This window comes from Microtus ochrogaster, unplaced genomic scaffold, assembly GCF_000317375.1.
Source record: "Microtus ochrogaster isolate Prairie Vole_2 unplaced genomic scaffold, MicOch1.0 UNK280, whole genome shotgun sequence".
Lineage (NCBI taxonomy): Eukaryota > Metazoa > Chordata > Mammalia > Rodentia > Cricetidae > Microtus > Microtus ochrogaster.
The window spans coordinates 43,954-59,529 of NW_004949378.1; the positions used below are offsets into that span (position 1 = coordinate 43,954).

A 15,576-nucleotide genomic window follows, 5' to 3' on the forward strand; every position below is an offset into this window, starting at 1 on the left:
GCTGCAATTAGCAAGAGGTTTATTGGGTGGGCACAGGTACCTGTGGCCGGCAAAGTCTTTTCGGAGGACTTGCGCACCTGCAGGCTGGGAGAAGGTCTTTTTATAGGAAAAGGGTGGCAAAAGCAGGCATACAGAAGCAATGCATGGTTACAGGGATCTCATTGGTCAGTTCGAATGAGGCGATGGGTTCATTTAGGGGACAAGTTCCCCAGATATATGAAGGTCTGATAATAATAGCAGACTTGGCTCTATCTAGGGTACATGTAGTTTTTCCCAGAACTGTTTGTTCCCCTTCTAGGCCTGGTGTCTGACCATAGATAGATATCCTGTTTGACCACCTAGGAGTACTGACTTTACCTTGAACTTACATTTGTTTGTGTGAAGGCTTTGCAAAATGGCATTACAGCAACTAAGCTGGGGTCTTTCAAAATGACCTAAGGGACTTCCTACAAGAACCTGATATCAAATTTGATATAATCATTACCTGTTATCATTGGAGAAACCCATTCATAGAGCAATTGAAAGATTTAATGCCTATTGTTAAAACAACAATGTTCTGAACATAAGCAAGGATAGAACAGCTTCAGTAAATAAAGCAAAAAACTCAAAAGAGACCAGAAAACAAGTATTTTGGCAAATATATTTAATAATGATCAAGAGACCAAAGCTAGAACTACAAATAAATGACATTGAAATTGAAGGATTATTAGACACAGAAATAGTTGTAACAATAATTTCACCAAAATCTTGGCATCCAAATTAGCCTTTTCAGGAGGTAAATATTCACCTTCTAGGGACTGGAACTTACCTAAGGTAAAACAAAGTACAAAATAGGTCAGTCAAGTGTATAGGGCCAGAAGCAGAAAATTAAAGCCATATGTGACAAATATAGCCATGAATTGGGAGACATCATTTGTTGCAGCAATAGAAAACAAAGATTAACATTCTTCATATCTCAGAAACAAACCATAAACAATGTTTTTGAGAAAAATAGTAACAGATATTATCAAGAACAGTCACAGACTGTTCAGGTTGTACACAAGCAAGACACAACAGCTGATGGTCTTTTAAAGGTACCAGCTCCCCTACCACCAAAGTAGTTAACTGACAAACCTGTGTGGGTGGAACATCAGAAAAATTATGGGAACTACAACAGCTAGTATAGAAGCAGCTAAGAGCTCAACATACTGAAGAAAGAATTGACCAGTCCTCGGGATTCTCCTATATTTGTTATTTTAAAAAATCTGGAAAATGGATAAAACAACAGATCTGAGAGCTATAAATGGGTGACTCAGCCAGTGGGATCTTTGCAGCCTGGACTTCCCTTGCCTCCTTTATTACCTAAAGAATATTCTATTAGAGCAATTCACTTAAATGTCTGCTTTTTTACTATATCTTTACAATAACAAAATTTATTATTAGCAAAAATTTGCCTTCACAGTGCCTACTTATAATACTCAACCTGTTAAAAGGGATCAGTGGAAAATTCTACCACAAGGAACATTACACAGCCCTACATTGTGTGAATATTTTGTACAATAGCTGTTAGAAATAATTCACAGTTTTCTCAATCTAAAAACCTATCATTATATGGATGGTATCTTACTGACTGATTTAGATGAAAATACCTTAGGAAAATGTTTGATAAAGAGAATTTTGCCTTTCTAGGGATTATAAATTGCTCTTGAAAAAAATAGAGGAGATTCTATCAATTATCTAGAATAAAACGTTTACAAAAATTCAACCACAAAAAGCACAAATCAGGAAAGATCAATTATAAACTCTTAATGACTTTCAAAACTTGCTGGGAGATATTAACTGGCCATGGCCCATAATTGGATTAACTACTCAAGAGTTAAATAATTTATTTCAAACATAACAAGGTGATAAGGACTTAAATAGTCCAAGAAAATTATCAGCTGGGGCCAAGAGAGGATTGACTCTGGCAGAAAAGAAATTACAGGATACACATATGGATCAGTTGGATCCAAAACTTGATTATATTTTAGTTATTGTGCCTTCTATTCATTCTCCCACATGAATTCTTATGCAGAGAGAATATGATGTCATAGAATGGATATTTTAGCACACAGTGTAAAAAAAATTAAAGACCTATGTAGAAAAGGTTTCTGAATTTATTTTGAAAGGAAAATGAGACTTTGTCAGTTAGCAGGAGTAGACCCAGCAGAAACTGTAGTACCTTTTACTAATGCTGAAATTGCCTCATTGTGGGCAGAAAATGAACACTGGCTAAGAAATTAAATAGTTTTTGGGGGAAAGATTAACAAATATCCCCAAAGCAAAAGACTTCAATTTGTGAAAAGAACTAATTGGATTCTCCTTCATATAGTAAAAGGGACACCAACTTCTGGAGTCCCTTTATTCTATACTGATGCAAATAAATCAGAAAAGGTCCTTTATAATCAGGAAAAAGAAATAAAGTGGTTCAAAGCCCTTATGATTCAGTAAAAAAAAATCGATCTGTATGCCATTTTTACAGTGTTATTAGATTTTCCTGAACCTCTTAAAATAGTTACTGATTCCCAGTATGCCAAAAGAGTTGTTTTACATATTGAAACTGATGAACTAAATCTGGATGATTCAGAATTAACTTTGCTATTTCTTTAATTACGTGTGATCAGAAATAGAAATCATTCTTTGTATAAAACCTCTAGCACAAGGTGATGTGATAGAACCTCAGAATTTCATAAGAAACACTATGTTAGCAACAAAGGTTTAAAGAAAGGTATTTCTATCACTTGGCCAAGAAAATTATGGAAAACATCTACTTGTTCTTTGTATAAATGAACTCCATTATTTACATCCAAAGAAATTAAATTTGGCAGACAGATGTGTTTTATTTTTCAGAGTTTGGAAAACTGAAGTATGTGTACCATATCATAGATATATACTCAGAATTTCAGTAAGCAACTACTTTAAGTTCTGGAAAGGCTAATTCTGTAATTACACATTTATTAGAAGTTATGGCTATTATATGAATACTTGTTCAAATGAAGACTGACAATGATCTATCATATGTTTCTAATAAAATGAAACCATTTCTTGTATGCATATTACAACATATAGCATATTATAGGTACATAACAATCCCATGGGATAAGCAGTTATAGAAAGATATAATCTCACTTTAGATCATGTTTAATAAACAGAAAGGGGCAATAAAGACCTCAGAGATAGCAGTGCTTTATTAACGTTAAATTGTTTAAATGCTAATGAGAAAAAGAACAACCTCTGCAGAGAGATATTGAATAGAAAAGCTACTGAATTAAATCAGCCTGTATATTTTAAATACCTCATTGAGGTCTTTCATTTGTTTAGTTTTTTCTTATTCAATTACAATAATTTTTTAAAAAAATATTCCATTGACTTCAGAATGGAAACTGGGATACATGTTATGTTGGGGAAGACGTTTTGCCTTTGTTTCCACTGGAGAAGAAAAAGTATAGATACCATCAAGAAAAATTAGATTCAAACAGGAGAGGCTTCCTCAATGAGGAGAGACTATAGTTCAGAAAGTTCAGTCAGTTAGTTCAAACTAACTCATAAGACTAACAAATGCCTTTGATTAGGCATGAAAAAATCAAAAATAATATTTTCAAGTGATAATTTATCAAAGACACACTTACCTTACTGGCATGAAACAAAAATGGACTTTCTTAAATAAACCACCTGTCTTAACTCCATATTAGAATTTGGACTGTAGATTGTCCTGTGGCCCACGCCATCTTGGACATCAGCTTTTCAGTTTTCTCTTAAATAAAAATTTTGTTGTTTGGTATTAAAAACATAGTTAAGAGATTTAAAATGTTTTAGATAAATTCAAAGGGTTACTATAGCTCAAACTTGTTTTCTAAATCTCTCAGAGTTGGAGTGATTTGAAGATAAAAGGTTTGAGTAGGGCAGTGGTAGCCCATGACTTTAATCCCGACAGAGATAGGTGGATCTCTGTAAATTCTTTTCTAAATTCTAGAGTAATGGGGAACAAGATGGTGGTGGTATGCACCCTTAATCCCACCACCCAGGGACAAAACTCAAATACAGTTCATAATTGGTAGGTTTGCATACTAGAGAAATCACAAACTATATTAACAGGTTATTATAAAAAACCTTCTTACAGGCTTATTTAGAAGGGAACTAATTTCCAATGTGGGCAAGAACAAAGAGCAGCTTTTGCGACTGCCAGTAATCTCTTCTCCTTGCATGCAACCCTGGCCAATATTGAGCCAGATACCCTAATTATGGATATCATGTTTATTGGTGACTTGGCAACTGGAAACTCTTCATAAAGCAAAAAGGAGTCTACCAACATTTGCCTTTGGCTTCTTTTGCAAATGCTTTCCACTTACATAGAATAAATATTCCTTCTTTGAGAAACAAATCTGGACATCCTACAAGGCATGGAAAGCCTTATATTCAGTTACCACCAGCCACCCTAGGATCAGTTCTAAGAGTGCCCCATACAATGGTGGACTGGATCTGTTTGAAGATAGAGTTCTTTGTAGGCTTAGCCCTGGAAGCCAAAGTGTTATAGTGGAACTGGTACCTGTCTAATTCTTTGTGACCAGGATGTGGTAGCAAAGGGGTCTTGCCTTCTTGCACTGAGGAAATAGCTCAGTTACCCATAATTCCCATCCCTAAGCTTGTTTACCCCTCCCCCCAGAGAGGCACCCATTGGACTCTGGGGACTGACCAAATGACACAACATTTGGTTAAAGCACAGTTTCCTGTTAGGGGGAAGGAATGGCCAAAGGCAAGGGCAACACAAACTCAGTATCAAGCTGTTATGCTAGGAAGGCCAACTCGTGGTGTGTGTGCCATGGGATAGCTCAGCCCTAGTACACAAAGTTAATCCAAGAGCTTTCTGCTTGAATATTATAAACAGGATTAAATCAAATCAACCATAGGTTGAGAGCAAGCAAGCAACCAACTTCCGTGAAAAAGTCATAGAGTGGGTGAAAGTCAAGAGGATGGAGAGAGAAGCACACAAGAAGTAGAGGGGGAGGTTGGAGGGTGTCTCCAGGCAGCGTAGGAGAAAGCCCCCCTTCTGGGACGATGGCAGAGGAGGAAGCAGCTGGGTGCTTTCTCTGCCTCTCTGAGCTTGCAAGTTTTTACCCCAAATCTGGCTCCTAAGTCTTTGTTGATAAAATGACAGAGACTTAGGTAAAAAAGAAACCTAAAGACCATACTCAAGCTTGCTCTTCTACAAGCCTAAGAGAACATTCTGAACCTGCACAGCCTTCCACATCCGTGGAATCGAGTGGTTATGCTGATTTCTGGCACCAGCTTGGAATAAAAGAAAGCAACCAGTATATTGTCTCTTCAGTAAAGTCATTCTAGGCAAAGACTTAAGAAAGGAAAGAAAAAGGAAATGAGGAATGTCAGAAGAAGAAGCAGCCAGGCAAAGGGAAGCCTTGGAGCCACGGAGCAGGATGTACGGGCCCGCCAGCGCCAGCTCCCTCAGAGACCACCCTTCTTCACATTTTTTTACAGGTACTTCAATCCCAGGGTCAATAAATTTAGAAAAACACTTGTGACAACCCATCCTCACAAGACCACCGTTCAGTCTCCTAGGCCAGTTCTTTTCATGAGCGCTCCGAACAGGCACAACAGCGAGAAAGCCCCCAAGGCCAGGAAAGAGCAAATCCTCTCCGAGTGTGAGAAACCTGCCAAGAGGCTTGGCTACGGGAACTTGATTGACAGAGAGCAATGTGAGGAAGTTATTAAATGGCTTGGAGAGAGGATGGGGTTGACTTGGACCCCGTCCAGGAACGGGGAGGCAGCAGCCCAACTGAGGGCTGCTGAGGATCTCCACTCTTGGAGCAGGTGGAAGGACTTTATTCAAGGGTGCGCTGTCAGTGGCAACAAAGGGGGTGCCCCAGTGCAGGCTCTCTAGTGCCTGCTCAGTCAGCAGCACGAGCTTGTCGAAGCCGTGAGAGACTAACTGGCTGGCCAGATGTTGAAGAATGAGAAGAGAGAAGAGAAACTAAAGATCCATCCTCTTACTCTCATACCGAGTCCGGGTTGACTTATCAACAGGATTTCCTTCCTCCCAAGCAGGAGCAACCACCAAGCGGCTCGGCCACTCCACCTCTCCTGGTACAAGGCCAGGTCCGCCAAGTGCACCAGACCGAACTGCATTCGGCTAGCAGCGCATATGCTTAGGCGCCATGAATGGATGTGGCTGCATGGGATGATTGCGGGCACCCGACCCCGCTTCATTCTTCGATCCTCCACTTTCATAAAGCCTGGTAAAGGATTACTCCCGCCAGGACTAGTCCTCATTGCCCAAATTAAAAATAAAAAAACAAAAACAACCCACAACTTCCTATTTTGTATTACATGTAAATGTATCAGACACAAAGCACAGCATAAAATTGTCAGATGTCTAGCAGACCTGATATGATCCAGGGCTTTATGCCTTAATGCCTTAACAATTATTTCTCTTTCTTGAAGCCTACTTTCCAGATTGCGCAACCTTACTGATACCAGATCCTAGGAGTGAGCCTTCCATTCAGTGTGGATGTTAGGCAATGTGTGGTCTCTGCAGGCACAAAATGTGATGCTTGGCTAACAGGGACAATGGCGAGCAAAAGTTTCCATGGGAAAAAGCTGCGCCTGTGTTAAAACAGCTACACAGTAGATTGGCTGACTGTGAAATGCTAAAGTGTTACAAGATGGGAGCCAGAAAACGCCTCAGACTATCTGTGGCCCTTTAGGAGGTGTTCCGCGCCCCCCTCTGCCTGTCACCTGACATTCCTGTGAGTGCCAGCATCTTCTAATGTGGATGTTGTGTTTTGAACACGTGGTCCCCAATTGGAGGTGCTGCTTGGCAGGAGTGGGATGGGGAGGGGTATGGAGCCTTCTGGAGGTGCAGCCTCACTGGAGGAAGTACTTCACTGGGTGTGGACTAAAGGGATTATAGCCTTGCCCCACTTCCTGCTTGCATTCCCTACTTTCCACGCGTGGTTGAGACATGATCTCCCAGCTTCCTGTTCCTGCTGCACGCCCTCCCCACCTTCATAGACTAAGCTTCTAAAATTAGAATGAACTCATTCTTCCTTAAGTTGCTTTTGGGCTATTATTCAAACGTCATTTCCAGATGAAATATCTGGAAAGTTCTAACACAATATCAAAAATGTCCTCCAAGAAGACTCAATGAAAGCCTGACCAAAACCTCTCAACTCTGAAACCTCGATCCTGATTGTACCAGGGCTCCTTTCTTTGGGATGCGTGTGCTGTTTCCGCTTCTGTTGCTTAGCCTTGCCTTCCCACTTCTCAATGAGCATATACAGTTTTTCTCTTCCAGAATCCAACAAACCTGATTACCCACGGCTTCAGTAATCATTGCCAACGGTGATGCCTTTGTCTGAGGGATTTCATAGACTGTTCCCAATGGAGACTTCAAAACCTTAGGAAAGCGCAGGAGAGACTGTATCTGCCCAACTCAGTTCTGGGCCCCTACCCAGCAGCTCCAAGAAGACCGAATCCCTCAGTAGCCAACAGGCACAGGAATAGCTTAGCAACCTAGGACTCAGCCTGGCTTGGGCTATGAAGACACACTCACTAGTCTCGTAGCATAGGGCCCTCACCTGCAATAAGTTGCATATACACCGCATGTCAAACCGTGGAGTGTTCCTCTTTCCTGATTTCACCTTAGTAACTCTTGTGGCCAGCTTTCATTCAAGCATATTCTAGAACATACCTAACTATGAGAAGCAGGGGGCCAATTCGGCCTGAACTGGTTCTGGATACATGCCCAGCAAGAGAAACTCTGTCCTCCAAGGTTTTAGGGAAAATCTTATATTTACTGTCATATGTCTATGCATAATTGGGATACATATGATTCAAATCAGATGGATCATGGTAAAGAATGTTTGAACCAAGCAAAGACTTACATAATCCAAGCCTACCAGTCAAAACAGAACGACTGCCCATAACCCATTATTAACAACTAACTCTGCTGTTCCTCAAACCCTTAAAAGGAGGCTGCAGATACTGAACACTACACAGCACGACAATCATGGAGTCCACTGTTAACTGTATTATTGTCTTGTTTCTGAATACGGTTTCCTTGCCACTTTGCAATCTGTGTTGCCTGGATTCTTTAAACAAGATGACAAGAGTCCGGAAATGTTGATCCAGGCAACAATGTCCAGCAACACTTCCACGGCCCATTTCAACTCTGAGGAGCCAGACGGATGGTGCATAGCAGCTCATCTCCTTACAAGTTTAATGTCTCAATTCTTTTCCTATTTCCCTTATTTATTTCATCGTATGTGTGTGTGCATGTGTATAGACGTGCATGCCACAGCAAAATTTGGAATGGACATGCAGGGGGTCAGTTCCTTCTTCCACGTGGGACTGAACTTGAGGCATTGGGCTTGGCTCCTGTCCTCTGAGCCATCTCAACAGCTCTGGCCTCAACTCTTCGGGAGGATGCTGTGTGGCTAGACAGGTAGTAGCAGGCTTGGAGGCCGCTGAGGATAGTCTCATCATCCGCTTTAGAGTCTAGCTCCAGTCTACCATATAAAAGGATGGAGGAACAGGGGACTTTCTTGGGATCCTCTAAAGGACAGCTATTTTCTCTTGGTTAAAAGAATAGAATCTTAACTTCTCCCTCAGAGGCTAACTAGATATAACAGTCTAATCTGCTTCCAGGATTAGAGATTACATACTATTGCCCCCTCAAAGTGGTCCTGCCAGTCACCTGGTCAGGAGACCACCCCTCAGGGAAGCTGATTTAGCTGAAGGCTTGCTAAGGGGATGGGAGGAATAATTATCCCCTTAGTGAAGTGATGGACTTACATGCCCCAGATGCCGCTTCAGACCCTCACTGCTAAGCCCACCCTCTTTTCTCATTTTCTAATTCTAAACCGAATCTTTTTCTTTCCCCCTTTCTATGCCTTCCTTAGATGCTGAACAAAACCAGAAGCATGCTTGCCATAGCATATGGAGATTTGTTTTCCCTAAAGATCCTACAGCTCCTTACAGACCCCCACTACTGACTTAAAAGGCATCTTCCTCCCACACCCCCATCATCTGCCTCAGCAGCTTCAAGAATTTACAACTTTTCTGGCCTGTTTTTCTTGCAAGCTACAGCAAAATGACCCTTCAGCTTCCTCCCAAGATCCTTTTGAAATTATTTTAGCAACCAGACTAAGAACATTGTTAGCGTTGCTGAACTACTTTTTCCCCTAATGGATAAGATGCGTGTTCTTTGCATGGCTTCTTTGCAAAATGACCCTAAGAGTCCTCCTTTCAAACTTCCAAACAAGCTTTGTGCTCAGTTGGAACCTCCAGGTCACCTATACTAGATCTGGAAAGTCCCATTCCTCTCTCTCCTCTCTCTCTCCAAAGTCCTCCCTCTCAGAGAATCTCCAACAGAGGGAAGGGACCAAAAAACCCAGTTCCACATTTCTGGTGGCTACAGCAGCTTCTCCCCTGAAGTTGCCAGCCGCCCGAGTTCCTGCCTAAAGCACACAGCTTTTGATTGTACTTGGGCACAAACCCAGCTTGTGACAGACATGTCATTAGACAGGCATGTCATTACCCCTTGCCTACAACCTATATAAGCTCCCTGCTTTAATCCCGGCGGGGATGCGACTTCTCCTGCCTCTGTCTCTGGGACGGAAGAACTCACCTGGGGAGTTGCTTTACTCAACCTGTTCTTTCACTTTTTCAATTCAGCTTAACCTGGCTTACTGTGTGGACAGAGGAACCTGATATTGTGATATAGAAAACCTATTACTCAGACAGAAAAGGAAGTGCCCTTCTGCCACCATTGGGCACTTGAGGCATCTCCTAATTTTCTTAGAAACTTGGTTCAGGCTAAACAAGTACTTGTGGCTTCCATGCAGAAAAGAGTATCAGAGTGACCCCATCTAAAGAAGAGTTGGGGGTTTATAGAAGATATTTTACTATAGGCTTAAGAGAGTTAAAAGAGATCTCAGAACAAAAGGCACATTCAAGAGCATGGGTGGCAGGGGAGCGAGCAGGTCTCCACTGCCCTTATAGGAGTCACATGTACTATAGAGACCGTCATTTTGGTGGGGTTTGAAGTGTCTTTAAAGGTGGGTATGGGACAGAAATCAGATCTCAGGGTGGTTCCTGAGGAGGAGCTGGGCATTTGAGAGGATTCCAATTGATAAGGTAAAAGTCTAGCTCTCAGGAATGAAGGTCGGTAGGATTGCTTCCTTATAAACAAAGTTAAGCCTTGTTTGGATTCCCAAGAGACCTCTGGGAGAGAAGGCTGACAAGGCTATCAGTGCCAGTCTTTAAACCTGCTTCGTTGTTAGTCTAAATTCCAAAAAGTTCTTATTTTAAAGAATATTTTAATTACTTATATCTATATGGGTGCAGGTGCCCATGGGGACCAGAGGTATCTGATCTTAGGGCCCCTGGAGCTGGGGTCACATGTGGCTTTAATCCCTGACATGGGTGCTGGGAACAGAACTTGGGTTCTCAGGCTTCTGTGGGTGACAGAGTGGAGCTGCGTTGCCGTCTCCTTGATATAGACCTTCTTCTTAACCACTGAGCCAGCCCTTCACCTACCGTTTCCCCCTTAAAAAACATCTTTAAAGGCAATACTATATCCTTGTCAGCAGCCTTCAGAGCACAAGTTCGTTGTGCTGTTATCCTTGCTTCTCAACCCAAAGTCTAGGTGAGGGCTCTTTTCCTTTGTCCCCATCATTTTCCATCTCTCTAGCCTACCTCAGTCCACTTCCTGAGAAATTCATGCATTTTTAAAAAATGAAGGAAAGTATTGTTGTATTGATAAGGAAGGACGTTGCCACACTCAGGCAGTAAGTAGTCTAGACTTTTGAAAAGAAACTGAAACCATCCATGCTAGCCAGAGGAGAATGGTCTTTCAGAGGTGGAAGATGGGGAGGGGGCTCTCCATGGGTTGAACGGTTACCTCAAAGGACCAGGAAAAGGTACTTTAACAAGCGGGGGGGGGGGGAGGGAACTGGGGCAGGCAGACATAGGGAAAAGGTTAGTGACCTGGGAACCGCACTTGGTTTCTGTGCTATGCACATACACTTCTCATGATCCTCCCAGCATTCCAAGGTCTATGCATACATGTTCACATACTATATGTACACCTTGGCAGCCAAGACTCCTGCCTGAATCTGCAAGTGGCATGCACACTTCACTCTGAACAACTGAATGAACATCTCCTCCTCTTAAGGACCATCCCATCCAGCCACAGATTCCATCCAGTCATACACCAGCTACATCCAGTTACAGGGGTGGAGGGGCCCTCTGGCTTGAACTCATCTTGCCTGTGTGAAGTCTGAATGAAAATGTCCCCATAGACTCAGAGGCAGTGGCTTTATTGGAGCTGGTGTGACCTTGCTAGAGGAAGTGCATCACTGGGGGGGGGGCAGGCTTTGAGGTTTAGGATGCTCAAGCCAGTCCCAGTGTCACTCTCTCTTGCTGCTGCCTTTGGATCTGCATGTAGAATTGTCAGCTACTTCTCCAGTGCCATATCCGCCTTCATGCCATCATACTTCCCACCATGACAGTGGACTGAACCCCCAGAACCAACTGTACGCCACCCCCAATTAGATGTTTTCCTTTATAAGAGTTGCCGTGGTCATGGTGTCTCTCCACAGCAATCGAAGCCCTAACTAAGAAGGTGTGCTTGCATGGTGTCTCTCCACAGCAATCGAAGCCCTAACTAAGAAGGTGTGCTTGTTCAATAAAGCAAATTGAGTCCTCTAAGGGAATTTGTAGGGTAAAGTCCCTATTAGCTTTTTTGTGCCCATGCTCAATGCATGTGCATTCCATGTGCAGTAGAAAAGAGGATGCAGAGCTTTAAACTGTCTACCAAACCAGCGATCACCCCCACCCAGGCAACAACCTGAGGCCCTGACTACCTTCACTCACTCACTCTTATTTTAATTAATTTATTAAACTTCATTTTATATTCTAGCTAAAGTTCTCCCTCCCATCCTTCCTCCTGCACCCTCTTACCTTTCCCCCGCCGGCCTAACTCCCACCTACCCCCAACAGATAAGAGCCCCCATGGGGAATCGGTACAGTTTGGCACATTAATCTACAGCAGGACAAAGCCCCCCACCCTCTGCATTAAGTCTGAGCATGGCATTCCCTTAGAGGGAATGGGATCTAACAAGTTACCTCAATGCACCAGGGATAGATCCTGGCCCCACTGCCAGGGGTCCGTCAAATAGCTCAAGCTTCACAGTTGTCTCTGGCATATGGAGGGCCTAGTTTGACCCATGGAGGCTTCATGGCTGTCTGTCAAGCTTGGTTCAGGTATCTCTGTAGACAGCGCCATCATGCTCTTGACCTTCCCTGTTCATGTATTCCCTACTCCTGTTAAAACAGTGTTGTTCTAACAATAGGCATTAAATCTTTTAATTGCTCTATGAATGGGTTTCTCCAATGAAAACAGGTAATGATTATATCAAATTTGATATCAGGTTCTTGTAGGAAGTCCCTTAGGTCATTTCCTGATGGCAAAATGTTACCTTGTCTGTCCCTTGTTGATCTGCACAAAAGGTTATACGTCCTAGAAAAAAGATGAGCTCTGAACAGGACTGAGAGATTGCACAGTATTAATAGCCAACATTCATGTATGTTAAGACTAAGATAAGTATTCCAGGTAACCAACTAACCCTCACAGCAATCCTATGAAATAGTAGCCTCATACTCCACATTTCACAGGTGAGGGAATTAAGTCACAGCTAAGCACTCTTCCTAGAGCTGCAGAACTACCACGTGACAGACCTGGGGTCAAGCCCCAGGAGTCTGAGTCTCCTTTGCCCTCTTCATTGCATGCTTGCTAAGGAGATGAGTTATCGAGAGGCGGGTGTGAAAATGGAAGAGCCAAAGTTGAGCAATGATTCAAAGGGGCTAACTGGAGACGGAGCATCTTAGAAAGACGGAGGATGAGGACGAAGAAGAATTCATAAGCAAAAGTAAAAGCAGAAAGTCAGCCAGTGTTGGTTGGGGTGACAAGGAAGGTCCAGCAAGGCTTTGAGGAAAAGACTGCCATGTTAAGTAGAATGTAAAACAGAAATAAGAAAAGGTTATTCTTACAAAATAGTTAAAGTGCCTTTGTAGGTGCTGGGCCTTGGCACAGGCACTTGGTGGAGTCTCCGCATTGGGCTGAGATGAATACATGATAGTGTGCCATTTTCACACAAGCAGAAGTCACATAGGTTGGTGCTTATGGAGGCATTTTGTTTCATTTTAATAATTGGCTTTCTTTCTGCATTAACGTTTGCAGCATATGGAGTTATGGTATATTCCGCATCCATGGGTTGGAGTGTGACTTCACTTGGGATTTGCTGAGTCTGAAGCTGTTCTGGAGATGGAAGTATCATCTTAGAATATGATGAAGAAGATGTAGCTGTTGGGACTTCAGGCTCTATGGCTTCTGAATTTGGATGCTGAGATGTGATCTCAGTAACAGGTGGAGAATGGCTTACCACTGTAACAGGTTGTGGAGTTGTGGAAGATTCTGTGTGTGAAGACTGGGTTGTGACCTGAGTTGGATTTGGCTGCTGAGTCTGAACCTGGTTTGGAGGTGAAAGTGTGACCTCACTGTGCGTTGGAGGAGAGGATGTAGTTGTTGGGACTGTAGAGCCTGTAGCCTTTTGGGGAGCCTCTGAGCTTGGATACTGAGACTGATCATGAACTAGAGCTGTCACTTCAAAATGTACTGAAGATTGAGCTACCATTCCCTTAGATGACTCTGTAGGCTGAACTGGTGCCGAAGGTTTAACCACTGTAGCAGGTTGTGGAGTTATGGAAAACTCTGGGTGTGAAGGATGAACTGTGGCTCGAGTTGGGTTTACATGCTGATCCTGAACCTGGTCTTCAGGTACAAGGGTGATCTCTTGGTGTTTTGAAGGAAAAGCTGTAATATTATATGGGCTACAAAAAGTTTAGTCTCTACAGTGGATATTGTAGACAGGGTACGGTCTACTTCTGTATGTTGAGCCATGACATCAGAAAGAGTTGGCTGCTGAGTGTGACCCTGAATTGCTGGGATTTCATAAAACACTGGTGCTTGAGCTGCAACCTCCTCATGTGGCTGCTCAGGCTCAGGAAGGATTTCCTGTGTGCTTGAAGAAGGTTCAACATCCAGATGGGAAGTTGGAGTTGTAAGTTCCTGATCCAAAGACTTAACTGTAACTACAGCTTTGAAAGTATCTTGTTCTGGAAGTGTCGTTTTATGGTACTGTGGAGGAGAAACTGTAGTTTCCTGTGTGGTTGTAAAATATTCAGTCAATTTGGAAGGTTCTGAATTCACAGTGGGTTCTAGGTCTAAAGGCTGAGGTGAGGCAACAGGTGTTGTTGGATGCTCAGTTGGTTCCGGACTTGGTGGTGCTGTAGGGACAACCTTTGTAGTTGTATCTGGGGGCTGAGTTGTGGTCTCCTGTGTAGTTTGAGTAAGTTCTACCTCATTAGTTGAGTGTGAAGTTATGGCGAGTTCCTGATCCAAAGGTTGAACTGTAACTTCAGTTGGGTGAACCTGAGAAGGTGTTGGAAATGTCACTTCTTGAAATACAGAAGCTTGAGCCCGTATCTCTTTAGGTGGATCAGAGGGCTGTGGTATGGTCTCTTGCATAATTTGAGGAAGCTCTACTTGAGCAGTAGGTTGATGAGTTATGGTGAGTTCTAGGTCCAAAGGCTGAAAGGAGACAACAGGTGCTGTTGGATACTCAATGTGATCCTGACGTGGTGTTGGAACTGTCACCTCCTGATATATTGGGACTGCAACTCTAGGTGGTTGTGAAATCTGAATTGTGGTCTCTGGCAGAATTTGAGGAAGTTCTCCCTCAGAAGTAGGTTGTGGAGTTATGGTAAATTCCAGATCCAAAGGTTGAACTGTTGGGGGCTTAGGAGGAGGAACTGTACTCATCTTTGTGGTTGTAGGTGGCAGTCTCTCTCTTGTAGCCTCTGAACTTATAGTGAGTTCCAAGTCCAAAGGCTGAAAAGAGACAACAGGCATTGTTGGATACTCAGGTTCGCCCTGATGTAGCATTGGAAATGTTACCTCCTGATATATTGGGACTGAAACTACCACCTCTCTAGGTGGTTCTGTAAGATGAGTTGTGGTCTCTGGCATAGCTTGAGGAAATTCTCCCTCAGGAGTAGGTTGTGGAGTTACGGTAAGTTCCAGATCCAAAGGCTGAAAGGAGATAACAGGCATTATTGAATACTCATCTTGATCCTGACTTGGGGTTGTAATTGCCATCTGTTGATATATTGATACTGGAGCTACAACCTTCTTAGGTGGTTCTGTAATCTGGTTTGTAATCTCTGACACAATTTGAGAACGTTCTCCTTCAGTAGTAAACTGTGAAGTTATGGTAAGTTCCAGATCCAAAGGTTGAACTGTTGGGGGCTTAGGAGGAGGAATTGTATTCATCTTTGTGGTTGTAGATGGCAGACTCTCTCTGATATGCTCTGAACTTATAGTGAGTTCCAGGTCCAAAGGCTGAAAGGAGACAACAGGTGCTGTTGGATTCTCAGTTTGATCCTGACGTGATGCTGAAACTGTCACCTCCTGATGTGTTA

The 15,576-nt window shown here is 42.8% G+C and overlaps 2 protein-coding genes across 2 annotated transcripts; both read right to left on the reverse strand.

Annotated features, from left to right (window-relative positions):
* Nucleotides 1-672: 672 nt before the first annotated feature.
* LOC113455876 (leucine-rich repeat-containing protein 37B-like) lies at nucleotides 673-13,755 on the reverse strand. Its single transcript, XM_026778514.1, has 2 exons — nucleotides 13,087-13,755; nucleotides 673-808 (listed from the first exon to the last, which is right to left on the reverse strand). The coding sequence occupies exons 1-2, from the start codon at nucleotides 13,728-13,730 to the stop codon at nucleotides 805-807; spliced, it is 648 nt and encodes a 215-aa protein (XP_026634315.1). The 5' UTR covers nucleotides 13,731-13,755; the 3' UTR covers nucleotides 673-804.
* Nucleotides 13,756-13,808: 53 nt separating this feature from the next.
* Nucleotides 13,809-15,570, reverse strand: LOC101981185 (leucine-rich repeat-containing protein 37A-like). Its single transcript, XM_026778513.1, has 2 exons — nucleotides 15,284-15,570; nucleotides 13,809-15,187 (listed from the first exon to the last, which is right to left on the reverse strand). The coding sequence occupies exons 1-2, from the start codon at nucleotides 15,425-15,427 to the stop codon at nucleotides 13,844-13,846; spliced, it is 1,488 nt and encodes a 495-aa protein (XP_026634314.1). The 5' UTR covers nucleotides 15,428-15,570; the 3' UTR covers nucleotides 13,809-13,843.
* Nucleotides 15,571-15,576: the final 6 nt, after the last annotated feature.

Excerpts from the sequence above, each read along its gene's own strand:
- LOC101981185 (XM_026778513.1), bottom strand. The coding sequence starts at position 15,427 with ATGAATACAATTCCTCCTCCTAAGCCCCCAACAGTTCAACCTTTGGAT. Across the intron at positions 15,188-15,283 it reads TTACAGAACCACCTAAGAAG|CCTTTGGATCTGGAACTTAC; the intron begins GTTGTAGCTCCA and ends ATCTCCTTTCAG.
- LOC113455876 (XM_026778514.1), bottom strand. The coding sequence starts at position 13,730 with ATGGTAGCTCAATCTTCAGTACATTTTGAAGTGACAGCTCTAGTTCAT.